Source organism: Harmonia axyridis, chromosome 2 (assembly GCF_914767665.1).
Source record: "Harmonia axyridis chromosome 2, icHarAxyr1.1, whole genome shotgun sequence".
Lineage (NCBI taxonomy): Eukaryota > Metazoa > Arthropoda > Insecta > Coleoptera > Coccinellidae > Harmonia > Harmonia axyridis.
In genome coordinates this window covers 57,952,028-57,977,813 of record NC_059502.1, presented here as the reverse complement: position 1 = coordinate 57,977,813, position 25,786 = coordinate 57,952,028, and the positions used below count along the sequence as shown (strand labels likewise).

The 25,786-nt window shown below is 35.8% G+C and overlaps 1 protein-coding gene across 4 annotated transcripts in view; it reads left to right on the top strand.

Annotated features, from left to right (window-relative positions):
• LOC123673938 (transcriptional activator cubitus interruptus) overlaps positions 1 to 25,423 on the top strand; it is a 132,588-nt gene extending 107,165 nt beyond the window's left edge. For all 4 annotated transcript variants that reach the window (XM_045608708.1, XM_045608707.1, XM_045608709.1 and 1 more), the window contains exons 2-12: positions 6,551 to 6,675; positions 18,436 to 18,534; positions 18,746 to 19,203; positions 19,267 to 19,425; positions 19,758 to 19,907; positions 19,982 to 20,146; positions 20,336 to 20,566; positions 20,656 to 20,820; positions 22,258 to 22,641; positions 22,718 to 22,921; positions 22,999 to 25,423. In XM_045608708.1, coding sequence (XP_045464664.1) covers positions 6,551 to 6,675; positions 18,436 to 18,534; positions 18,746 to 19,203; positions 19,267 to 19,425; positions 19,758 to 19,907; positions 19,982 to 20,146; positions 20,336 to 20,566; positions 20,656 to 20,820; positions 22,258 to 22,641; positions 22,718 to 22,921; positions 22,999 to 24,921 — 4,063 coding nt within the window. In that variant the 3' untranslated portion in view covers positions 24,922 to 25,423. The remainder of the gene's footprint in view (positions 1 to 6,550; positions 6,676 to 18,435; positions 18,535 to 18,745; positions 19,204 to 19,266; positions 19,426 to 19,757; positions 19,908 to 19,981; positions 20,147 to 20,335; positions 20,567 to 20,655; positions 20,821 to 22,257; positions 22,642 to 22,717; positions 22,922 to 22,998) is intronic.
• The last annotated feature ends 363 nt before the right edge of the window (positions 25,424 to 25,786 follow it).

Genomic DNA, 25,786 nt, shown 5'->3' with positions numbered 1-25,786 from the left:
CAGGACTCAAGTTACAGTTGTGGTTTTAATCCGGCCGAAATCCTTCATTCGGCTTGTTCGGTTGCCGATAAGCAGTTTATTATTTAAAAAAACAGGTTGTCGCGGTCGGCAATAAAACGAAGGATGACCGAAAAAGTGGTGCGATATAGATTCCTCACCGAAGCTTCTTGTGGGAAAATTATTTTTAAATTTTGGTCGTCTTCGACATCAGATTTGTCAATAAGTTACCAAGGTTCCATTATTGCCACTTAACATTGACATTTAAACTCGAAATAAATATCTACCGAACGACCCTAGCATGATTTTCGCATTCTCTATAGTAAATTTGCAAATTTTAGAACCTAAAACGAGGAAAAACGTTTGAAAAAAATAATATTCAACTTTTAGGAAGAATCTGCATATTCAACAAGCCAATTGCGGAATATCCTTCATTCATATGTTGAAATACATGGAAATATAAATAAAATCACAAATCATAGTCGAATGGAACCCAAAAGAAGAAATTGAAGAAATCATCAGAACATTGGAAAATAGGAAAGCACCCAGAATAGACGGAATCAAGCAATCAAAAATTTAATTTAGAGTCTTACTAACAGGATATTATACCAACAAATGGAAAAACGCGGATACAATTTTAATTTGGAAGGAAAAGACAAAAAGACCCAACGAACATAAGCCTTTTATCTATATTATTTAGTGAAGTGAAAGAGGAATTAATTCACAGAAGACTATCAGATTTTGTAGAAGAAAAACAATTCCAGATCACCAGTTTGGGTTTCGTGAGGATTGTTCAACGATCCACCAACTGGTACAACCAAAAATATCAAGGAGAAAATGAACATCCATCCAGACAGTGGTTCAATATTCTTGGACATAGAAAAGGCATTTGATAAAATGTGGCATCAAGATCTGATATACAAAATGAAGTTGATGAAATTTCCAATCAAACTCAAAAATTAAGTTAATAAAATCGTACCTGGAGAACTGATAAGATAAGAGAAATTGAAGCCGGAGTTCCCCAAGGATCGGTAATAGGACCGCTGTTGTTCAACTTATACAAGGCAGACATACCAAAAATGAATAGATGCAAGATAGACCTGTTTGCAGATGACACAGCTATTCACTGTAACAGTAGAATGCCGAAAACAATTCCTAGGTAGTTACAGATAGACCTAGAAAAAATACTTCAAGAAATGGAAACAGTTGCAACGGAGGAAGAGAAAGCAGGAAACGTCAAAATAGAAAATCAGACTAATGGAAAAAAGAAGCAAAATATCTGGGAGTAATTCAAGATGAAAGAATGAACTTTTGCAAACAGATAGAAGAAAACAGAAAAAGGGCAAGTCAATTGCACGGGAGACTACCCGCTTCTCAACCCAAAATGTTAACTTTCCTTATAAAATAAACTTAAGATAATAAAAAAAGTACCTATACAAAACATTACGTATGCAGGAGTAACCTGGTATAATACGAAAGACAATAAGAAACATCAGTTGCAAAGTACACTAAATACAGTAATCAAAACAGAGGTTAGCATCTCATGGTATATAAGCACAAATAAGAAAAGAATTGAAATTGAGAAAATGGTTAACAAACAAAGAAAAAGACGCTGAAAGAGCATGAGAATAGGGAATTAAGAAAGATAATACAAATCCTTATAAAAAAGACAGATAAGAAGAATTACCTCTTTCAAAGAACCAAATAGAATAAAAAAGTGACATGGAGAAGGAAGAAATGTTTCCCAATTAGTCAACACTAGAAGAAAATTAGAGAAATTATAGTAGAGGCGTAGGGAATGGAGTCCAGTCCTTATACAAAAAGAATATTAATATGTTGGTAATATTGTTGCTAATCGATCTATGGTCTACATCATCTGACACACCTCTATCTAACTTCTTATAGCCTTTTGGCATGAGCAAAATACCTATTATATCCATTGAATTGACCCCGTATGCATTATCCATTGTCACATTGGGTCATGTTCGTTATTTTTTCGATAGAAGAATAGCTCAGGTCTCTGCCTATTCCAAGACTAAGTACAAGTCTTACAGTCATTAAAGTCGATGCGACGTTTGTGTTTATTTAAATGATAGCGAAACGAAAATGTCGAGCAACAACAACAGCAAGTCTGGCACGGAGTCTGAAGTGTTGGTGGTGTTCTGTTCAAAGTTCATTCATGAATATTTAAAATGAGATGTCTGGTAAGATAATGGCCGGTGTGCGGTGAATTCGCCATTCTGAGCGACTAGGGAATGGACGGCACTGGTTGGATTTCAGTGGAACGAAAAGTAACTAGAAGGTCGTTGAAAATGTTTTTAGAAAAGTTTCAATTGTTTCAGATGGCCGAATAATATGAGAAAAATGCTTAAAATTTACAAGAAAAGGGTCGAAATAAGCATTTAAAAAAAACCGTAAATATAGTTTTTTTTTCAGTTAACAGTAACATATAATAAAGGGTGTTTTTTTTAGAGCTATAGAACTTTAAATTGCAATAAAACAACGACGGATTATTCAATTGACATGCATTTTATTTATCCGCAAGATAATCTTGTGGCATTACATTTTAAATATGATTTCTGGCATATGACCGTCACGGCTGGCTCGGAGGTAGTCCAATCTGGACGTCCAATTTTCGATTAGTTTTCGCAACATTTGTGGCCGTATATCGGCAATAACACGGCGAATGTTGTCTTCCAAATGGTCAAGGGTTTGTAACTTATCTGCTTAGACCAATGACTTTACATAACCCCACAGAAAGAAGTCTAGCGGTGTTAACTCACAAGATATTGGAGGCCAATTCACAGGTCCAAAACGTGAAATTAGGCGGTCACCAAACGTGTCTTTCAATAAATCGATGGTGGCATGAGCTGTTTGACATGTTGCGCCGTCTTGTTGGAACCACAGCTCCTGGACATCATGGTTGTTCAATGTTCAAGGAATGAAATGACTCTATACCGATCACCATTGACTGTAACGTTCTGGCCATCATCGTTTTTGAAGAAGTACGGACCAATGATTCCACCAGCCCATAAAGCGCACCAAACAGTCAGTTTTTCTGGATGTAACGGTGTTTCGACATACACTTGAGTTGAGTTTCACTCCAAATGCGTGAGTCTATTCATGATAAATTGCCAAACCAAATTGAGAATAAATCACTTGACAGTTATTAAATCGGTCGTTATCTTGAACAGTAATGCCAAATTAAAGTTATATACCTCGAAAAAAAACACCCTATATAATAATGAAGCACTTTCCCAAATATGTCCAGAGAGTTAAAAATATTTCAAAATCATAATATAATCAGTTGAATAACATATGGATGAATTAGATAATGATTATTTAGCATTTTGGTACTTTTCTAAAGGTCAACCTAACGGAAATCCGTTGTAAATACAGCAAAAATATGCATCATTCCTCAATTTCTGGTAAAATATGCAATATCTGGTGAGAATTGACTGAAATGCATTTGCATATCGAATAATAAACCTCTCTGAAATCATATTCTATACTACACAGTGCTTCGATGACCTTTCAAAAATTCTGACCAAATCCAAGGCTTCTTCTAAACAACACGAAAAAGTCCTAGGCAAATCGTTCAGCCTTTGGTGTAAACAGGAATTTGACACTTCCAAAGATATTTGCATACATGCTGATAAAACAAGTGTGGATTTTTCCTAGCAATATATTCATCATATCTACGACTCTATTTCGAAAAACCTGAGGACGTGTAGATGAATATTTATAGGAAGAGATATTCGTTCCCTGATCTCATCTGATATCGAACTCCATGAATATGTAAAACCGCATTCTCAACAACTCAATCAAACGGAGGCATCATGAAGTAATATCATTGCATCTACTCAAAATGCATAATAAATCAAAATACATATCTTCGATCGATGCCCACTAGCTAATAGATTTACAATGTGAGCTAACAGAAAACCAGTTTTCGAATAATTAGTGGAATGATCCTAGTGAGGTATATGAAACCAGGAAAGATTGCTTTATGTCATAATCAATTAATTTCAAACGTCTTCTGAACACGAATGCTTTAATAAGCAATTAACCTGTTTAGTTGAGATATAGAGTTAATTCGAAATTTATGTGGTCGTTCAATTCTTGTAGGCGAAGTCGATACACTATTATTTATAGTGTATCGCTTTCAGTTTATTATTTTCGATGGAAACTATTTTAGATCATACAAGAAAAAAATCATCCGCTCTAATATTTTCACTAATCTGTCTGTCGTCCATTAATCTATTTCATTATGAAGAAATGAATTTTTTGCTTGATTGATCCTCCTCAATTATCATTTAAATTTAATGCCTTGGGCGTGAGTTTCTTCGAAAGAAACGTAAATAAAATTAAGGATCTTTGCAAATATTTCCTCATCTTTTCCAGATATGTACAGGGTCGGCAAATAAGCGAGGTAAGCGGCTATATCTCAGGATCCTCTCATCGTAGAGACTTACGGTAAAAAATTTTACCACTGAAGTGTACAAGAAACCACACTGGAAATTGTTTTGAAGTTTATACCTGTACCGCTAGGGGGCGTAATAGATATCGTCGAGTAGAAAAATGAATTTTACTCGAAAATGTTTCATATGAAGTTGAAGAAAAAATATCATCACTGTAATCCTTGGAAAATTCTCTATCTTTTTGAATTGTCACTTTCGATTTTACGACATCAAATAAGTGTAGGTGAAAGGGAGAAATCTGACTGATTGAAGTGCCTGTAATTTCAGTTTGGCTTAACATTTTTGAGCAAATTAGATCTCGTCTGAAAGATAATGTCTTGTTGATTGAGGACAAAATATACTCATGATAAATTTGTTTTTGCTGCTTTCGATAGGGGACGCTAAGTCAGAAGTTCATTGTTTTGTTCATTTTACTACGAAATTTCAAATGTAATGATGTGACCTGCAGGTCGCAAAGCGATAGCTTCAGGCGTTCTGGAGTTATGGCCGAAAAAAGATATTCTTCAACTGATGCACTGAAAAACTAAATTGTGTCTTCTTTCGCCATAACTCCAGAACTCCTGGCGCTATCGCTTTGCGACCTTCTGGTTTTTTTCAAACAAATTTGATGGGATTTCTGTTTTTGTCAAAACCTAAAGACACAATTTGGTTTTTCGCAGTGCATCAGTTGAAGAATATCTTCTTTCGGCCATAACTCCAGAACTCCATGTAAATTTGAAGGAACTTCTGTTTCTGTTAAGAAAATCCTATCATTACATTTGAAATTTCGGAGTAAAATGAACAAGACAATGAACTTCTGACTTAGCGTCCCCTATCGAAAGCAGCAAATACAAATTTATCATGAGTATATTTTGTCCTCAATCAACAAGATATTATCTCTTAGACGAGATCTAATTTGCTCAAAAATGTTGAGCCAAACTGAAGTTACCGGCATTTCAGTCAGTCAGATTTCTCCCTTTTCTCTACCCTTTTTTGATGCACTTAAAATCGAAAGTGACAATTCAAAAAGATAGAGAATTTCACAAGGATTACAGTGATGATATTTTTTCTTCAACTTCATATGAAACATTTTCGAGTAAAATTCATTTTTCTACTCGACGATAGCTATTATGCCCCCTAGCGTTAGAGGTATTTCAAAACAATTTCCAGTGTGTTTTCTTGTATACTTTAGTGGTAAAAATTTTCACCGCAAGTCTCTACGATGAGTGGATCCTGAAATGTAGCCGCTTACCTCGCTTATTTGCCCACCCTGTACAAGATTGATAGTTCAAAGTTTCATATGCTTAAAAAAAACCGTTTTTGATATATTCTGTTTTTTTTCTGAATTGAATAATAATGTTATATATATTGAAACCTATAAGCAAATGATCATACTTGAAATAGTACCTTTAACTTCAAAGTTTCAAGATTCAATTCCTTCATTCAGGCTTAAAATGTTCGCGGATAACCAATTCGCAAAATATACATTCAAGAACACTCAACGCGGTAAGTTTCGCATTTATGGGAAACCGAATCATCTAAAAAAAAAAAAAAATTAAATTTCGATCGAGTACGGAATGTCAAGTCACAAATTCCGGCTGTAATTTGGTTTCAGCGTCTCCTCTCGAAGTGCTAAGGATGCTAATAGCGAGAAGATGTGTAAAAAGCAATGAGTAATCGCGGTATAAAAGTTTAGGTAGTTTTTATGACTGAATAAATTGAAATGCAGTCCTTTAGATAACGTCGTCAGCAGGTGTCTCGAACTTGAAATGGTGCCATTCGAGACTGAAATACGGCTTTGGTTCATCGTTCGCACCTTCGGCGTAGGAAGTTTAACGCCCAAATGGGGATATAGAGACACCAAGGTAGAGAGTCTGGGATTGCTTGCAACTGGACACGATTCTACCGAAAGGAGCAGTTTCAGATATTTTTCATTTATTTTATTGCCCAATCGACCTGAAATTGTGCAGGAGACTTTACTCGAAATTTACGAAACCGTTAGTCGGATTATACTTTGTGACTATCCCTGGCTCAAAATTCGAAAATTGCAGACAGTATGAAGAAATGATTATGATGATTTTTTTTTCTTGCAGAGTAAGCGGAGGTCCAGGAGGTGGATTTCAACTTCTTGGACGGGAATTCCACCCTGCCTACCGCCTGCCGCCCCATATGGAGTATCTTTATTCACTCCAGCATTCTACCGCCAATTCTATTCATGGTAAGTGGAACTATAAACAAACTTATTATCCCCTTACAGATCATCTGTAAAAATTTTTCAATTTCAATTTGTTCAGGATGAAAAGATAATGTACACTTTTTTCACATAATTGTATCTATATAAATCCCATAACAACCGGTTCAAGAGCAGAGTTACCTAGGCAAGAATGCCTGTGGTGTAATTCCACCTTTGAATATATAAAGTAATATAATATTTGCTACCTTACAAAAATAAAATACAGGGTATGCCATTTGGAATGAGTCCAATACGTTTGAATGAGTTATCAATGAATTGTCTCATTTTGAACACCCAGAAGAGGTCTCAATGTTTATCAAAGAGTCAGTTTCTACCTCCATGCTTCTAGTTATCACCTTCAAAATATTATTCAAATGAAATTCATTCATTTCGAAGTTATTAGGTTTTTACAAAGCCTCTTCAATTGATGCAAAATCGAAATATCTCCATACGGGAAGTTTCAAACAGATGAACATCGAACAAGCTTGAGTTCATTCCTCAGAATAATGAACATAGATAGAGCGAGCATATGTCATTTTCAGTACTCAAATTTTGTCCCCAACATGAACTATCCAATTTGACATGAAACGTGGAAATGAAAACATATTAGTGATACGATATTCTACTCAATTCACGATTGTCTCCACAAAGAATCACTTCTTATGTCCCATAGTGAATCAACGTTTCATATTAACTCACAATTTATTGAAATAAATACCTAAATATATCAGAAATTCAGAAAACAAACGTCAAGCGCGCCAAACGACGTGAAACAACCAATGACACTAGGAGAGCAAAAGTTGCCAAACCTTGGTTTTCAGCAGGTAGATATAAATATATATTGTGCTCATTATAAATTCGACAATTAGGAAAAATATCGGATTCCAAATGTTCAAATTTGCATATTCAATTGAGAATCACTCAAATAAAATTATTTCATTCAATATAATGTACATTCATAACGATATAGTTATAGTGGATTTGAAAATATATCACAATCCGACAACGTAATCTAACCTTGTTGGGGACATGTAAAAATTGCGTATACTTCCTCTATCTATGTTTATTACTCTATGGTTCATTCATTCTAATAAAGCCTAGTTAGTGGCTTTTTACCGAAAAAAAATCGAAAATTCCAACACTTAACCATAATAGAGCGTCCATGGTAGAAAGTCTTAGGTTCATCCATCAAACATGAACTAATCAAAACTTCGGTGTACTTTTCCTCAAACAGATTCTCATGATAATATGAACTAGGTCGACAAAACTTGTCATCAGTTTCTTTCCCTCCATTTGAAACTTCTGAATATTCCATCGAAACTTCTTATAAGGCGAAAAACTGTATCTAATCCAAGAGCAGCGATTCCCGTATAAGTATCAAACAACAACAACCAAGTGGCTATCTGCGATCAGAATTTAATAACATCATCGACGGCAACAATACAGCGATCAATCTTTCATGTCCATGACTTCGTTATCGGTTCAAGAATTCCGCATTTTTAAGCACAAGCCTCATAACGTATGAGGTATTGTGTCTGTACAATCAGCTGGCTATGTACGAGAACATGTTGACAACATTGTGTTGTGAAGACTGGTACTTCATCGAGCATGTTGCCACGGTCAATAAATGATAGTAAGTAGAAGGTAATGCGGACACATTACTGATTACAATCTACAATAACGTGTCTACTTCTCAAATTGTGTTGTATACGATTCGTTAACGAATTGATATCAGCTCGAGTTATGAATATTTCATGATTATTGGAAGCTTTTAGATTACTTTCGTGAACCCCATGATCGATAGTTTTGTCAGATATACAATAATAAAAACTATAAAGGGTTTTCCAATAAGATGTTTTATTCAGATTTCAAAACATGGTGATCGGTATAGAGCCATGATTACTAACTTTTTCATTCCTGAATTGAACAACCATGATGTCCAGGAGCTGTGGTTCCAACAAGACGGCGCAACATGTCACACAGCTCGTGCCACAATCGATTTATTGAAAGACACGTTTGGTGACCGCCTAATTTCACGTTTTGGACCTGTGAATTGGCCTCCAAGATCTTGTGATTTAACACCGCTAGACTACTTTCTGTGGGGCTATCTAAAGTCATTGGTCTATGCGGATAAGCCACAAACCCTTGACCATTTGGAAGACAACATTCGCCGTGTTATTGCCGATATACGGCCACAAATGTTGGAAAAAGTCATCTAAAATTTTACGTCCAGATTGGACTACATCCGAGCCAGCCGTGGCGGTCATATGCCAGAAATCATATTTAAAATGTAATGCCACAAGATTATCTTGCGGATAAATAAAATTCATGTCAATCGAGTAATCCATCATTGTTTTATTGCAATTTAAAGTTCTATAGCTCTAGAAAAAAACACCCTTTAGTTTGTAGATCGTAAAAAATTTGAGTTTTAAATGAAGAAAAAGATACATAATGTAGTTAGATCGTGAAATGTGGAAGGTAGGAATAAAAAAAGGCAAATTTAGAAGAAATTGAAATGATGATGCAGACGATACCTCAAGAGAACAGCAAGTCACAGAGGAGTTGCTTTCTTAGGGTCTGAGTTTAAAAGCTGCGATTCCTCCATGATGTCTTCTCTATCAAAAACCTGTCAGATAGCTATCCGTAAGAGCTTCAAAAAAAGACATCGACGACATAAAAAATCATATCCGCATAAACAATTCATTATCAAACCACCGAGCGTCTTGAAGGCCTGACATCGAAATTCTCCAGTTACACAAAGCATCACGCGTTCCTCTCTGATTTGTTTATAACCCTGTCACCGGATGGAAGGGTGTTCAACCCCGCCCGTTCTTCAGTGTCGTTTTTCATTCCAGAGACTCACTCCCCTCGTCATTATTCATTATCGAACAATCTTCTCATTATATTCTGGACCCGCATATATATACTGTACCTAATTGATCAGCGAAACGTGGAGTCTAACTCGTATCCTAATGGGCATGCATTCCGGATATCCTCCTTTATTTGAATAAATGCTCGAGTGTTGTCGTTTACCGCTTCTGAGCGTGCACCGAAGGCAATGGAGGATTAGACAAATCTAATTTGCGCCAATTGAAATGGATGTTTCTTATGACTCGGTGGAATGAGTACTTAATGCTCTCTTAACAGAGCTTTCTATTCAATATTTTCGAAATCAGAGGAATAAATGGTGTAATTAGACTTGTTATACAAGGCTGCAGTGTTTGGACACTACATTCGTGTTCAAGAGATCGCGAGTTCGAATCCTCAGATAAGGGATTTTTTTTTTCTGAGTGATAATTCGACGATTTTCGTCGTCATCAGTTATTCAGACCAATTCATTCAAGAACACCCTAGGCTCAAAATCACAACATCTTAAGGTGTCCGAAAAATGTTTTCTTAGAAAATCGCCATCATAAAATATTTATGTAAACCACAAGACCAGTAGAAAGAAGTGAAGAAATCTCTGATGGATGCTCGCTTTTCAGGAATAATCCAATAGATATAACATTGTCGGGGAAAATAAGAAAAAAGTAGCACAAATTCTTGACTCCATCTATAAATCGTTTTTCAAATTTTTCAGCTTTTCATTTTCACTTAGCCAAATATATTTTCCATTATGTTAAACTCGGACTTCGTTAATTCAAAATAAAGATCGACTCAATCAATAATAAATCTCTACTAATTATGAAAAATTAATGATTGTCAATCGTAATGATGGCAATCTATATCTCGATCTAATTCCCGATTTCTTCGTACCATATATTTTACCGCTTGAAAATTCAAATGAGATCTTGATTGCAGTCATATAAATAAAAGCTCTTACAAGGTTCAGATACCATATAACCATCCATACCTATATTATTTCCAAGTCAATTGGATATTTCGATTAAAGGATGCCATATACTTCAAGACATATCTGTCGTTTTCTTGGAGAAAAGCAAATTTAGAATCAGAAATGTTCAAAAATCTATTCGAGAATCTAATTCTTTTTCTTGTGATAAAAAAGGGAATCTTGAATTTATTTCAGGAGAGAATTTTATAACAAACTTAATTTTATTGTACAATATCAAATTAAAATTGAAAAAAAAAACAAAGAAAACATAACATCCCATACATTTCAAGATTCAATTTACAAATTGGGAACAAAAATTGTCTTCATTATATATTTCATTCATCATATAAGTATAATTTTTCAAAGTAGAGGTTCTGAATCACTATAGAATTCCTGCTCTATTAATCCTAACGTGTATGGCGACTTTATCTAACCGGATCTCTAAATGGTAGGTGAAGAGATTTCTGATCATCGGCTTTCGGATTGGAATATTAAGCGCCAAAAATTAACAAAAATTAGGGTTCATCGAAACATTTAACATTCCAAATACGATCGTATTATCGGAAAGTGAATTGTGTTCTTCTTCGATGATTGGCGAAATAAATTCTTGACCAGTCCGTTATATGTGTTTCCGAACAGTGAATATTCATTTACTGTCTCACTCCTGACTCAGTAGCGGGTACGATGTTCGTAAGGAAAGGGGTACGCACCTACTAATGATGGAAATTTCAGTACTTTTTTTCTCAACGAGTCATTTGAGGCAGTAATCATGAGTTATAAACTTTATACTCACTTGATGGATCACCAAGTGTTTTCTATAGGACGGCGCCACCTATCATACTGTTTGCAGAACATTGATGATTTTGTACGAGTGTTTTCTTGTTCTCTCCAGTTTCCATCTCCAAATTTATTGACAAGCATCAGTCCCTACACTTTTGATATTTATCCAGCAAAGTCGTAGAGGCCATTTTAATAATTTCCAAATGCCTATTTTAAAACTCAAATATCTCAAAAAGAAAAGAAAAAACTCGATGAATTCGACGTGAAACAACGGATGACACTAGGAGAGCAATAGTTGCCAAACCTTGTATTTCAGCATGTAGATACAGAAAATAATAAATATTCTGCTTATTATAAATTCGACAATTAGGAAAAATATCGGATTCCAAATATTCAAATTTGAAAATTAAATCGGGAATCACTCAAATAAATATATTCTATTCAATATAATATACATCCATAACGATATAGTAAAATTGTGGATTTGAAAATATATCACAATCCGACAACGTAATCTAACCATGAGGGGGACATGTGAAAATTGCGTATACTCCCTCTATCTATGTTTATCACTCTATAATTCAACCTTTGAATCATGCAGTGTTGTTATTACATATTTTAATAATTTAAAAATGCCTATTTTAAAACTCCAATATTTCAAAAAGAGAAGAAAGACTATGTCTACTCAAAAATTCAAATATTTCGTCCAACCTTTTAAACTTGTTAAGGCATCCTGAAGGTTTTTTTCTTAATTTTATTCGTGAAGATGAAATTTTTTTTGTCAGTTCATTGAATACCGAAAATAATGAGGTAGCTCTTCATAATAATAAAGTTGTTACGTAAGCGTGAAGCAAAGTTTGTTCCGCCATTGGTTCGAAACCTGCATTTGCTTATAGTTGAGTTCGATTTTACGAGGAAAAAGCTCGGTTATAAACGTCGACTATATTTTTTTATAGTCAATTTGGTTCGATATTTTAATATCCAATAAAATGACAACATTCTCCCGCAGCTTGATCCCGTACAAGGTTGGACGTCGTTAAATAAATATTTTATCGATATGAAGCAGCCCGGAATACAGATCTATTAAAATTATTATCATAATTTATTTTGATACGGTTTTATCTAACTCCGAACAAGTTTTTTCGAGCTTTGCCTCTTTATTATGTATCTCTTTTATGAGAAAGGAAATAACTTTGTCGCTGGGGGAATAGAAATAATATTGATTTTGTTTGACGACTGAATTCTGGTTGAACTTGGACTGCCCGTTTTATTTATACCGAGGATTTTGATACCTGATGTAGGTTATTGATATTTTCATTTCTCAAGTATGTGAAATGCATGGAACGGAATATAATGGATGAAAAGATCGTATAGTTTTTTACAGCGTGATTTTGAGATCTATAGAATCTTTAGAGAATCATCAATATATATATATATATATTCTTTTGAGAAAGAGCAAATACAAAATATTAATTTCAAACAATCAAGCATATAAACTTAGTGATGTGATGTTAATCATTATTAGGAAACGAACTCATATCAATACATTTTCATTTTTGGACTGTCAGAATCCTGAAAAAGGATATTATGTGGAACGCGATGTGAACTTATCGAAAAATTTGGTGGATGAGCTTGTACAACTCTTTCATAGAGACCACATAACATTATATGGCTATAAAATAAATTTGGTTTCTCTATTTCAGTATCGTAATGAGTTCATTACAGTACTAAAAATAGTGCTGTAATGAACTCATTACAGCATTGTTTTCAGTTATATTTTTCGTTTTGTGGTTGTCTACACTGACTTCCGATCCTATCAAACTTCAACACACGTCAATTGTCAATATAATATAATTTGTATATAGTGAATTGATTTGCAACATTATTCGCAATTTCTCCTAATTCTGGTGGTGTTAAATCGATTTCGTAAGATATAATTCACGAATTTAATGCGAGATTACAAATTATTTCAAAATTAGAAACGTACGATTTAAATTCAAATTCCGTAATCTGTCAATTTTCGTAACAGACATACCAACTGCCAAGATACAATACAAAAGTCACTAGGATGTATAATCTGAATTTTTCATTGAATTTCGACAATGTTTCTCAAAACTTGACTGAAATAGAGAAAATATCGTCTAATACTTGTTGCAGAAGGCAATTCCAACTCATGCGCATTCGTGTTGGAATAGGAACCCATTCTGTTTGTTTAAGTTGTTCCGTATTCTAAGGGTACAATTGCACTTTAGTGCAAAATAAATTTCTTTCGATTTTTTGTTCCCAATTATTTTTCACTCGTAGAACAATGCCTTTATCTAGTCCAGTAGTGTTTTAGTATTTTCAGTTAGTTATTGGTAGTAGTATAAATAACAGTGTTGTCTACATTTTCTTTCATATCGTACAGCATTAATCGCATCACTCTATTTCATTAACAGTGCAGCTAAGGACGTTGAGATTTGTGCAGGCTCATCCACCAAATTTTTCGATGAGTTCACATCGCGCTCTACACAATATAATAAGTCACTGTAGTTTCTGCTACAGTGACTTAATAAACAACAGTTCCGACAAGCGTGGTCTCGTTTTTGATTGGCTGAGCCTAAATATGGCGGTTTTTTGTTTACATTCTCCATTTACCTGATTTTTGGGCTTTATTCAAAATGTAAGGCCTATTTTATTTAGTCACTGTAGAAGTCGGTTAAATAAATTTGTTCTATATACAATCAAATACTATCAGGCCCAATAATTTTGATTTCGACGTGTATCAGTTCAGTTCGGACAATTGAATTCCTAAGTTCTATGGTTCTATGTCCCTATTCGCCATTATTAGGCGCAATTTGAACGAATCGTCGCCACCATGTTTTTATTAAGTCACTATAGCTTCGGCTACAGTGACTTGATAGGTCACTGTAGCTTCGGCGTGCTATCAACGCCATCTGTCACCTTATCTCAAAATTAGATATCCTTTCTCTGAGCTAAATTTTTAAAAGTTATCTGATTCAGAATGTATACACTAAACTTTTGAAATCAAAGGTAGGTACGAAATTCCAAAACAGAAAATGAAGGCAGCCACACTGCCTCTGCCTCCTCTAAAATAAGAACTTTTACAATCGGCCGTTAAACTAGAAGACGATGAAACTGAAAGTTTATTATAAGCAGGCGGCGGCGGATGTGCACGCGCTCTCATCGTTTCAACTGTCGCAAGCATATGGTTATGATGACCAACAGAACAACATTGTTAGAAGGCGAGTTGCTCGAACCCGATCTAATTTTAAACATTTATCGAATCCATTACCGATTCACATATAGGAGAAAGATCACTGCTCAACACTCGGCCGCCGAAAGCAGAGCGAGAGTTACGAGCTCGTTGAAAAACTGATCACGGTCGGCGTATGGGCACAGTAGATGGATGTAGTTTGCATTCAGGGCCGGCGTTAGGGGTGAAACACTGAAACAACCGTTTCAGGCGTCTCTATTTGAGGGGCGGTAATTCGGCTCAGTTTGCTGGTCCCCATTTCAAAACAGCATAAGGTTTTTCCGCTCTGCTGCGTTTGTCATCAGTTCCTGCAATAAAAATCTCCAACCCGCCTGCATAATAAATAACACATGGCAGCCCAAGCAATATAAACCAAATTCCCCATTACCCTAAGTTAAAGAGGGATAATATCATTATGTAAACGGTGTTTTTTCAAAGCTATAGAACTTTAAATTGCAATAAGACAACGATGGATTATTCGATTGACATGAATTTTATTTATCCGCAAGATAATCTTGTGGCATTACATTTTAAATATGATTTCTGGCATATGACCACCACGGCTGGCTCGGATGTAGTCCAATCTGTACGTCCAATTGTCGATGACTTTTTCCAGCATTTGTGGCCGTATATCGGCAATAACACGGCGAATGTTGTCTTCCAAATGGTCAAGGGTTCGTGGCTTATCCGCATAGAGCAATGACTTTACATAGCCCCACAGAAAGTAGTCTAGCGGTGTTAAATCCAAGATCTTGGAGGCCAATTCAGAGGTCCAAAACGTGAAATGGCGGTCACCAAACGTGTCTTTCAATAAATCGATTGTGGCACGAGCTCTGTGACATGTTGCGCCGTCTTGTTGGAACCACAGCTCCTGGACATCATGGTTGTTCAATTCAGGAATAAAAAAGTTAGTAATCATGGCTCTATGCCGATCATCATTGACTGTAGCGTTCTGGCCATCATCGTTTTTGAAGAAGTACGGACCAATGATTCCACCAGCCCAAAAAGCGCACCAAAGAGTCAGTTTTTCTGGATGTAACGGTGTTTCGACATACACTTGAGGATTAGCTTCACTCCAAATGCGGCAGTTTTGTTTGTTGACGTTTCCATTCAACCAGAAGTGTGCTTCATCGCTAAACAAAATAAAATGGACGTAGTGCGCGATACGTTTTCCGCACAGAACCATTATTTTCGAATTAAAATTGCACTATTTGCAAGCGTTGTTCAGGCGTGAATCTATTCATGGTGAATTGCCAAACCAAACTGAGAATAAATCACTTGACAGCTGTTAAATCGGTCGCCATCTTGAACAGTAATGCCAACTTAATGTTGTATACCTCGAAATAGAACACCCGTTATTTCACACTGACCAAAAACACCACTATTTTCGCTTTAGAATTATTTGGAAACCGATATTTACACATTCAACATATGGAAAATTCCTACGATGTTGTATTCTAAACTAATAACTGTTTTTAGCGAAACATATGTTTGTAATCTCAATTAGTATTTGAAGCAATATTTTTCATTCACTAGAATTCAATTTTTTTACACACGATTGCAAGATTTTTCATCGGAAGTAGAAAGTTCTGTATTATCATCGGAGCAGGTGCTGTTTTTTTTTGGGTGGTTATGATGGAGGTAATGTTGTTATGCTTTTCAGCAAGGGGCCGAAAATTATTTGTTTCAGGCGCCAAAATTACTCGTGCCGCCCCTGTATACATTCTGTCAAAAAAGTACATACCGAGAATTGATCATTTATAAAAAGTCCACTTCTGAGGTATCGTCGGAATTCTTTTTATAGCTTCTTTTTATACCTACCCGAGCAAATTTTAAGTTGTCATCTGTTAAAGTTGCAGGTGGCTTCATTAACATATGTTAATGAGTTATTGAAACCTTCTGCATTAAGTATTATCTGAGCACAATCAAACCTCTTGGAAAAATCGATATGCAATTGGAATTGATATTGCTTTTGATACAATCGGTCCCAGCATTTACGTAAGATGTTGTAAATAATTTGTTCCCTTAATTCAGAAGTCTTTTTTTGTGTTAATTTCTCAAAATTAATTCTGGACAAGAAATACCTGGACAAAACGAATTTGATGTAATATTTACCACAGAAACAATATTTCTCACAGTATACAGGGTGAGTCAAAAATGTGTACCTACCGAGCTTTCTGGGGGTGATAGTACATTGAAACATAAGTATAGTTTTATGAATAAACTTATGGCCTAAAATGCATATTAAAGGAGATAAATCCTTCCAAAGTTGATAAAATTAGAAAAATTCTCCGCTTAACTTCTAAACGGTGAATGCCAACACTATGGCCTAGCAATATTTTCAGTTTTGCTTGAGCGACGCACACGGTTTCGATTTTTTATATCACTAACTTGTCCCAACTACACAAATTTTTTCACTAGTGACGGTCGAGAATTTGCTTCACGACAACTCAAAAGTGCTTCAGTTTTGTGTGTTTTTCACTATTTTTGTGGTAAATTTTAACAGTTCCAATGCGTGGTTGAAGCGAGTATCCCTCCATTTTCAGTCATATCATAGTTTTACTTGTGAAATATCTGAAGAAGGCAGCTTCGAAAGTGACAGGTTCCCAGATAGCGTGCTCTTTAAAATGAAGCCTCTTATTAGAAACCCCTATACTTCTCTTTTCTTAGAGTATTTTTATCGCTTTACTGAAAAATTCTAAATCATCTGTTTAATTACTTGTAAACTTCTATTAGTTATTTAATAATATGCTCCTCCTTGAAGAGTTATTCCATAAAATTGTGGTGGCGCATTCACCATTTTGTTATGTTTATGATTTTCAATATTTATTTTCTATCCTGATTCTTCTAGGCGTACGTAATATTAATATTTTTCATTTGATATTTCGAATGGTTCAAACTCGCTAATATCGAAACTATTTAAGAACAAAAAGGTATATTTTACAAGTACATTTCTACATGCTATCAATTTGTTGTTTTTCATTTACTTTGAACCATTACACACAACCATTATTTTCGAAATAAAATTGCACTATTTGCAAGCGTTGTTCAGGCGTGATTCTATTCATGATGAATTGCCAAACCAAATTGAGAATAAATCACTTGACAGCTGTTAAATCGGTCGCCATCTTGAACAGTAATGCCAACTTAAAGTTATATACCTCGAAAAAAAACACCCGTTATAATGTTCCATGATATTTTGGTGGTTAGGAAGTTTTGATGATCGATTGAAAGTGTGCTTAGATTCAGCATGTGTTCAAACTGAATTATTATCAACTTAGAATTTCCTCCATAAATCATTATGTTTGGGTGAAGTTCTTGATACTCGTGTATAATAATTCAACTTCAAAAATAGTAATATTTCATTTTCAACGTCTTGTGACTTTCACTACGTAATATTTATCTTCATTCGGAGTGAAGAATATCCTTCCTTCTTGTTGCTCATTTCTCAGTTTCAGTCTTCAAATTGGTCGAAACGAAAATATAAATACATCTACCTGATGTTGAATATCTGCTCTCATATAGCTATGGCGCCTGAATATAAATACATAAAATAGGCCAATTTTCAACGCATGTTCAACTTTCATGTTCCATATTTGAAATGAGATGAATAAGTGCACTATTTCAATGTTGAAGAATTTTCGTATTAACTTGGCTATACTATCATCCAATCTACTGTCTCTATTCATTAATTGTTATTCATTATGTATTTTAACGTCCATAAATACAGAGGATGAAGTTGAAATTACCCATATAGAAAATATATATAATTGAATTAACTTAAAAATACATGTAAAAAAAATCATATTCCCTGTAGTACATACTTTTTTTCGAATCAATTGTTTTCTTCTTTTATTTATTTATTTTTTTTTTGCAGGCTTAGGTTTGTCATCCGAATACCTCAGTACACGGGGCCTTACCGAAATCCACCCATCTTCCACTCTGACCAGTGCAGAATTTCCTTTTAGTATAGATGGTAAGTATTGAAAGTCTAGCTCCACTTATTCTTCATTCTTCAATTTCAATATTTTGTTATCGAAATTATAAACAAGAACTGGCAATGGCTCAAAGCTGTAACATTTATCAACAGTGTAAATATCTAATTAGGTTTATTTGGATTTCATCAAGTTTTTGCATGAAAAATGGAGCGCAGTAGAAAAGATTTGAACCTACTTATTAATTTTCAGGATCAAGACTGAACAGCCCTCGTCCAGGAAGTATAAGGCAGTCCAGAAAAAGAGCGTTATCCTCATCGCCTTACTCCGACTCCTTCGACATAAATTCTATGATAAGATTCTCCCCGAACTCCTTGGCGTCTATCGTAAATGGCTCCAGATCTTCCAGCGCTAGTGGCTCGTATGGCCATCTGTCAGCAGGAGCGCTCAGTCCAGCGCTCAGCATGCATCATGGCATGCATCTTCAGCAGATACAAGCACACTTGATGAGGAGCGGAGGTTCTTTGTTACCTCTTGCTCCTACAGCTCCACCACCACACCCAATGTATTCTTTGGGACATCACCCCTTGCACATAACCTCCTCCCATAACAACTCGAAAAATGATCTCACAGACCACCGAAAGAAGTCCGACACAAGTACATTGACGCATGTTGATGTGGAATCTCTATTATCCGTCAGAAAAGTGAAGGTTGGTTTGATATTTAAAAAAATGAGTTCAGCGATTCAAATAATAATAATTTTAAATTTTCAGGTTAAGAAAGAACCTGCCAATGGTATGCAATGTGGATCGTCGGCAGATGCAAACAATGATCAAATGGATCTTAAAGATGAACCAGGCGATTTCATTGAAACTAACTGCTATTGGAAAGACTGTGGTATTGAATTCGCAACTCAGGATGAGCTAGTTAAGGTATAAATTGAAATAAATTTACTTAAAATATTTCTAACTCAGTTCGATTTAAACTTTATTCTTTCAACTTTTTTTAAATGTTCAAGAAAAAAACACTAACCATATTGTATTTGATATTTATATATCAAAAATCATCAAACTTTCTCATCTAAACATTCCAAAATTTGGTCTCCTATATTAATTAGAGATCTTTGTTTCAATTTTAATTGAACAAACTGTTCAAATTTTCATATAATTTTGAGGTTTCTCATCTAATGTGAAATTTTCAAGGATTTGAGATAATGAAGTAATTAATTAATTAGTTGCAAGCATTATATATATTTTCATTTCAGCACATAAACAATGGACATATACACGCCAACAAAAAGTCTTTTGTTTGCCGATGGGACGGTTGTTCCAGGGCAGAAAAACCTTTCAAGGCTCAATACATGTTAGTTGTTCATATGCGAAGACACACTGGAGAAAAACCACATAAATGTACAGTAAGTAAATTCATTTCCTAAGATAACATGTTGTCCATTTTTTAATGAGTATTAATGTCATGTTTTTTTTACAGTTTGAAGGCTGTGTAAAAGCTTACTCTAGGTTAGAAAATCTGAAAACTCATCTCCGATCTCATACTGGGGAAAAACCATATACTTGTGAATATCCTGGTTGTTCAAAGGCGTTCAGTAATGCATCTGATCGTGCAAAACATCAAAACCGCACCCATAGCAACGAGGTAAGATATCCACTTATTATGATTCCATCTTATTTTCAACTAAAAAATCTAAAGATGCTTCCTGAAAAAGTTACTCATTTTGAATTTCTCAATGAAAGCTAACCTAAATCTAGGACATCGTAAGTAATTCTATTCTTCATCCAAGGTAAATTGACGAAGCCCAATGAAAACTATTAATTTTTTTTTCAGAAACCATATGTTTGTAAGGCACCTGGTTGTACAAAACGGTATACAGATCCTAGTTCCCTAAGGAAACATGTTAAAACGGTTCATGGAGCTGAGTTCTATGCTAACAAGAAGCATAAGGGAATAGATGGCGGTTCAGATGATGGTCCTGCTGGGCTGGACTCTAGCCCTCGAAGTGAAGATATGCAAAGTCACAAAACAGCTAGTCTCAGTAGTCCAAGCATCAAATCTGAGGTTAGTACTAAAAAAACAGCACCTTATAATATTAGAATCACGGTCTTTATTATGTAACAAATTTCTGTATAAATTATTTTATATTACAGTCTGATGTCAATTCACCTGGCCAACAACAAGGAAGTCCACTTGGAATAACCCAACTAGCTGGAAACTGTAATGATGATTTCTCTAATGATCTATCACCTGGAATGCAGAGATCCTCAGGTGCAATGGATGATCCATCATGGCCTTATGAGGCGGAAGATCTAGAGGTAGGTTCCTTTGAGCAAATTTTCATAAATGAATGGTGTTCGATTTTATAATTTCAAATTAAAAGTTTTTAGAAATTATTTAAAAACAGTTTATTATCAGGTGTGTGAATAAGTCTTTCCCGTTTTTTTTTCAAATTTTGAGCCTTTATTGTGAAAAAATGCTTACAAATGAATTATTGAAAGTATTGGCCATCGCTAGCTACAACTTTTCCCCATCTTTCTGGCAACATACGAATCCCGTTGCGAAAAAATTCGACCGGTTTGGCCTCTATCCAGTCATCCACCCATTTTTTGGCTTCCTCGTAGGAATGGAAGTGCTGGTCAGCCAGGCCATGCGTCATCGATCTGAAGAGATGGTAATCAGACGGAGCAATGTCTGGACTATACGGCGGGTGGGGTAGGACTTCCCATTTGAGCGTTTCTAAGTATGTATTCACCGGCTGTGCAACATGTGGGCGAGCATTGTCATGTTGCAAAATAACTTTGTCGTGCCTGTCGGAGTATTGTGGCCGTTTTCCTCGCAGTGCGCGGCTCAAACGCATCAATTGTCGTCGATAGACCTCGCCTGTGATCCTTTCATTCGGTTTCAGAAGCTCATAGTAAACCACACCTAGCTGGTCCCACCATATACAGAGCATGAGCTTGGCGCCATGAATATTTGGCTTGGCCGTCGATGATGATGCATGGCCGGGTAGTCCCCATGATTTTCTTCGCTTCGGATTATCGTAACGGATCCACTTTTCATCGCCAGTCACGATACGATGCAGAAAACCCTTTCTTTTATGTCGCTGAAGCAGCTGTTCGCAAGTGAAAAAACGCCGTTCGACGTCTCTCAGCTTCAGTTCGTACGGCACCCAATTTCCTTGCTTTTGGATCATTCCCATGGCTTTCAAACGCTTGGAAATGGTTGTTCGGTCAACTCCCAATGCTTCAGCAAGTTCTTCTTGTGTTTGACACGAATCTTCATCAAGCAAAGTCGCCAATTCTTGTTCTTCAAAGATTTGCGGCCGCCCGGAACGCTCCTTGTCTTCCACGTCGAAATCGCCACTTTTGAAGCGTCGAAACCATCCGCGAACACTTGAATCATCGACACAACCTTCTCCATAAGCTTCCTGAAGCAACCGATGCGCCTCGGCAGTAGATTTCTTCAAATTGAACCAATAAAGTGAAACTTCCCGCAAATGACGTCGACTCGGCTCAAATTTCGACATTTTCACGATTTCAAAAATTTATGATGCGAAAAAATTTCAACTAATGTGTAAGTGTGGAATTGTTGACAGATGAATAAGCTTTGATTATGACATATGTAACCATTAAATACTCGCACAGTATTGGTGGCGCCATCTCTTACAAAAAACGGGAAAGACTCATTCACACACCTGATACTGTGCTACACAATTTACAAATTTGTTCACAAGAAAATTCATTATTTTTCAGATTGATGACCTTCCTGTTATTCTACGTGCAATGGTAGGAATAGGATCCGAAAGAGGAGGAGGTGGAGGAGTAGCAGTGAGTGAAAGGCCAAGGACAAGGTTGAAACCGAGAATCCAGATAAAACCTCCTTTATCTCCAATGTTACCTCCCCAAAGAAAAAATATCGGTATCACTGATTTGAATAAGAGAATAACAGACTTGAAGATGGAAAATGGAGTGAACACACAGATTCAACCCAAATCTCCAATTACAGATTTACAACACAGGATGCAGCTGAATAACACTCAAGTGCAGATAAGAAGGGACAGCAATTCAACTGTCAGTTCTTATTACGGCAGTATGAGAAGCGCGGATATGAGCAGAAAAAGTAGTTTGGCCTCTCAAGTAAGTTGCTATTCATATGGAAACTTTTATATTTTTTCTACTAGCAGTGCACTCTACTAATTGACAAAATTTGCAGGGTTCTAGTTTGAGACCAGGAATTGGTCCTAGCTCGTTTTACGACCCAATATCTGCGGGAACATCAAGAAGATCTAGCCAACTTTCAACCAACACCAATGGTGGTAGTTGTATACCACCTGCTCCTCCATCTCAGTTACTAGCTGGCCACTTACAAAGATTGCAGAATTCCTGCAATAAACACACGAATAATTTAGTGCTTCAGGTATGTAATCTCATTCAATAAGAACATACATGCACATTTAAATACATGAATGCAATTTCAAATAATATTGTTTTCAGACCCAAAGTGCGTCGCTCCAACAAACTGCTGCCCAACAAACCTGGTTGAATAACTTGGAAAATTTAACCAGCTCGAAGACAACAGTTAGTACAGAAGGCAGGAGGATGTCCGAACCCTGTCATACAATTAGTGATCGAAGAAGCCCTCCGCCAAGACCGTCATCTGTGACGTTATCACCACTAAAAGGATCTACCAGCCTGACAGACTTACATCCCAACCAAGCAGTCAACTTGGACGAAGTGGGAGAAAGTGAAATGGTCGAGAATAAACTTGTCATCCCAGATGAAATGGTGCATTACTTGAATCAAGTTGCAGACACACAAATCGGATCCGAGTTCAACACAAACATGAGTTGGAGCGAAACAGTCCCCAAACCACTCCCGAGTCCTAGTCAGATTTTACCTTCTCCAGCCAGTTTGAATCAAGTTATACCATCTTCAAATCTCAACCAGTTGATGTCACCTCAAAACACCAATTTGATGTCACCACAAGGAGTGAGCCAAGTTATGCCATCACCAGGAGGTCTGAATCAGATGATTTCTTCTCCGGGAAACCCTAGTTTGAACCAAATGTTACCGTCGCCTTCGTCTAATGTGAATAACATGATGAACTCTCCTAGTATGAATCAAGTGATGCCTTCGCCTGGTTCGAATATGAGTCAGATGATTCCATCTCCGATGTCAAATTTAAACCAAATGGCATCACCAATGTCCAATTTGAGTCAGATGGTTGGATCTCCGCAGAATATCAACCAAGTTCCCGCTTCTCCAGGATATAATAATATTCAGAATCCGTTGATGTCTCCCATTTCGAACGTGAGCCAAATGATGTCGCCGTCTGGAATGGTTCCTTCGCCGATGAGATGTCCTCCTCAGACGATAATGTCGCCTAATAATCAAAGCCAGATGAATACAATGTTGAATAGACCGCAGCAATTGATGCCCCAAAATATGCCGAATAACGGAGAGCAGCAAATGAATATGAATTACTGTTACAGTCAGAACGTGCCAAACAACATGAATCATAATATGTGTTACAATATACAACATAGGCAGGGTAATGTTTGGAGTAATCAAGCCGGACAAACCGTACCGGCTCAAATGTGTCATCCGAACTCTATTTCGCACCAAAATACTCACCACAACATGTGTTCCCAATACATGAATCAGTGCCAACCCCAAATTCACGCTTCGAACAATTTCAATATGTGCAACCAGAATTACATGCAGAACAAATGCCAGAGTGAGGCCTCTAATAATATGAGCTGCCCTAGTAATGCCAGCATGTATCAATTCAGAGGTGCGAATTATCACAATTGTGTGCCGAATAATAATAACAAGCCTCTATCGTCGCACGCCATGGCAACTCCAGTTCCGACAGAGCATTCGTATCAGAACCAAAATTTCGTAGAAAGATCGAAATGCCATCATTCCCAAAATTGTTACCAACAGTCAGTGTATAATAACATGTGTGTGTCGAATTCTCAACACATGATGCCCCAAAGCCAGATGTGTACGAACTGTAACTGTCAAAGACAGCAGAACTATCCGCAGAAGTGTTTAGATGGTGCGTTGAGCAATAGTGAAATACAGTGCAAGGACATAAGTCAGTCTCAAATGTCGCCTGGAATACTCAACCAAAACCATGCGAAAGAAACGCACAACACTAATATGAACTCTAATAGGGGTGGAAATAATGGTGTTCAAGCGATTGGTATGCGCCAAGATACTTATCAGAGGACTTTGGAGTACGTTCAAAATTGCCAATCGTGGGTAGGCAACTCTGACGTTGTTACTAGCAGTACTCATCCTTTGGCAAAAATCAAAGGGGAAGAAGCTTGTTCCAACATGGTGGTTAACGATATGACATCATCTCTGAGTTCTCTTTTGGAGGAAAATAGATATTTACAAATGATTCAATAAGGAGTCTGGAATTGTATCGTACAATATCTAGACGGTAATTTTTATTACTGTCGAATTCTATTTTTAAATGTCAAAAATAAGTATATATGGAAAAATCAAGTTGTAAAAAAAATCGTTATTAATATCATAAATGTTGAATTTATCGAAAATTTCTGTTAGAAATTCTGTTGTGATCTTTTTACCCATACATACTTTCCTTATAGTAATACTTTCTTTGTAAAATTTTGTGATATAGGTATTGAGCAATATTTAATGTTAGAAATGGCTTTAAAATTGTACATAATTATGTTATTTTATCTAATGTACACAAATTTGTCCATAGTAGTTCAATATTGATGTTAAATTATGTAGATTAAAAATTATCGATTGAAAATTGGCTACTCTGTGCCATGTAATGATTTATACTCATATATTTTAAGAAGAATTGTTTTCAAGATTTAAAAATATATTTTGTAATTGCGTTTTTGATAATTACTGAATAAAATACGCTTTAAATATGTAATTTCATTTTTTTTTTCTCTAATAAACTCCATGCTCAGTATTCCCTGTGATGTACGAGCTCATCTATTTCACAATAAATATACTACTTCCTGTATATTTATTCAGGAGGAGCAAATACAAAAATAAATTTTTCAAATTTTTCCATTAGTGATGAATGAATGTACAAAAACTGCCGTAGTTAATTATAACGCCTTCAGATGACATTCAATTTATTACTATATTATGGAAATGTCAATATTGAGTCTTATCTTATTATCTATGGCTATTTATGGTGAAATTTGAATAATTTATTTTTGTGTGTAATATTTGTTATCTCGAAAACTTATTTCTATGGCAAAACTTCAAGAGAACTTTTTTTTCAGTC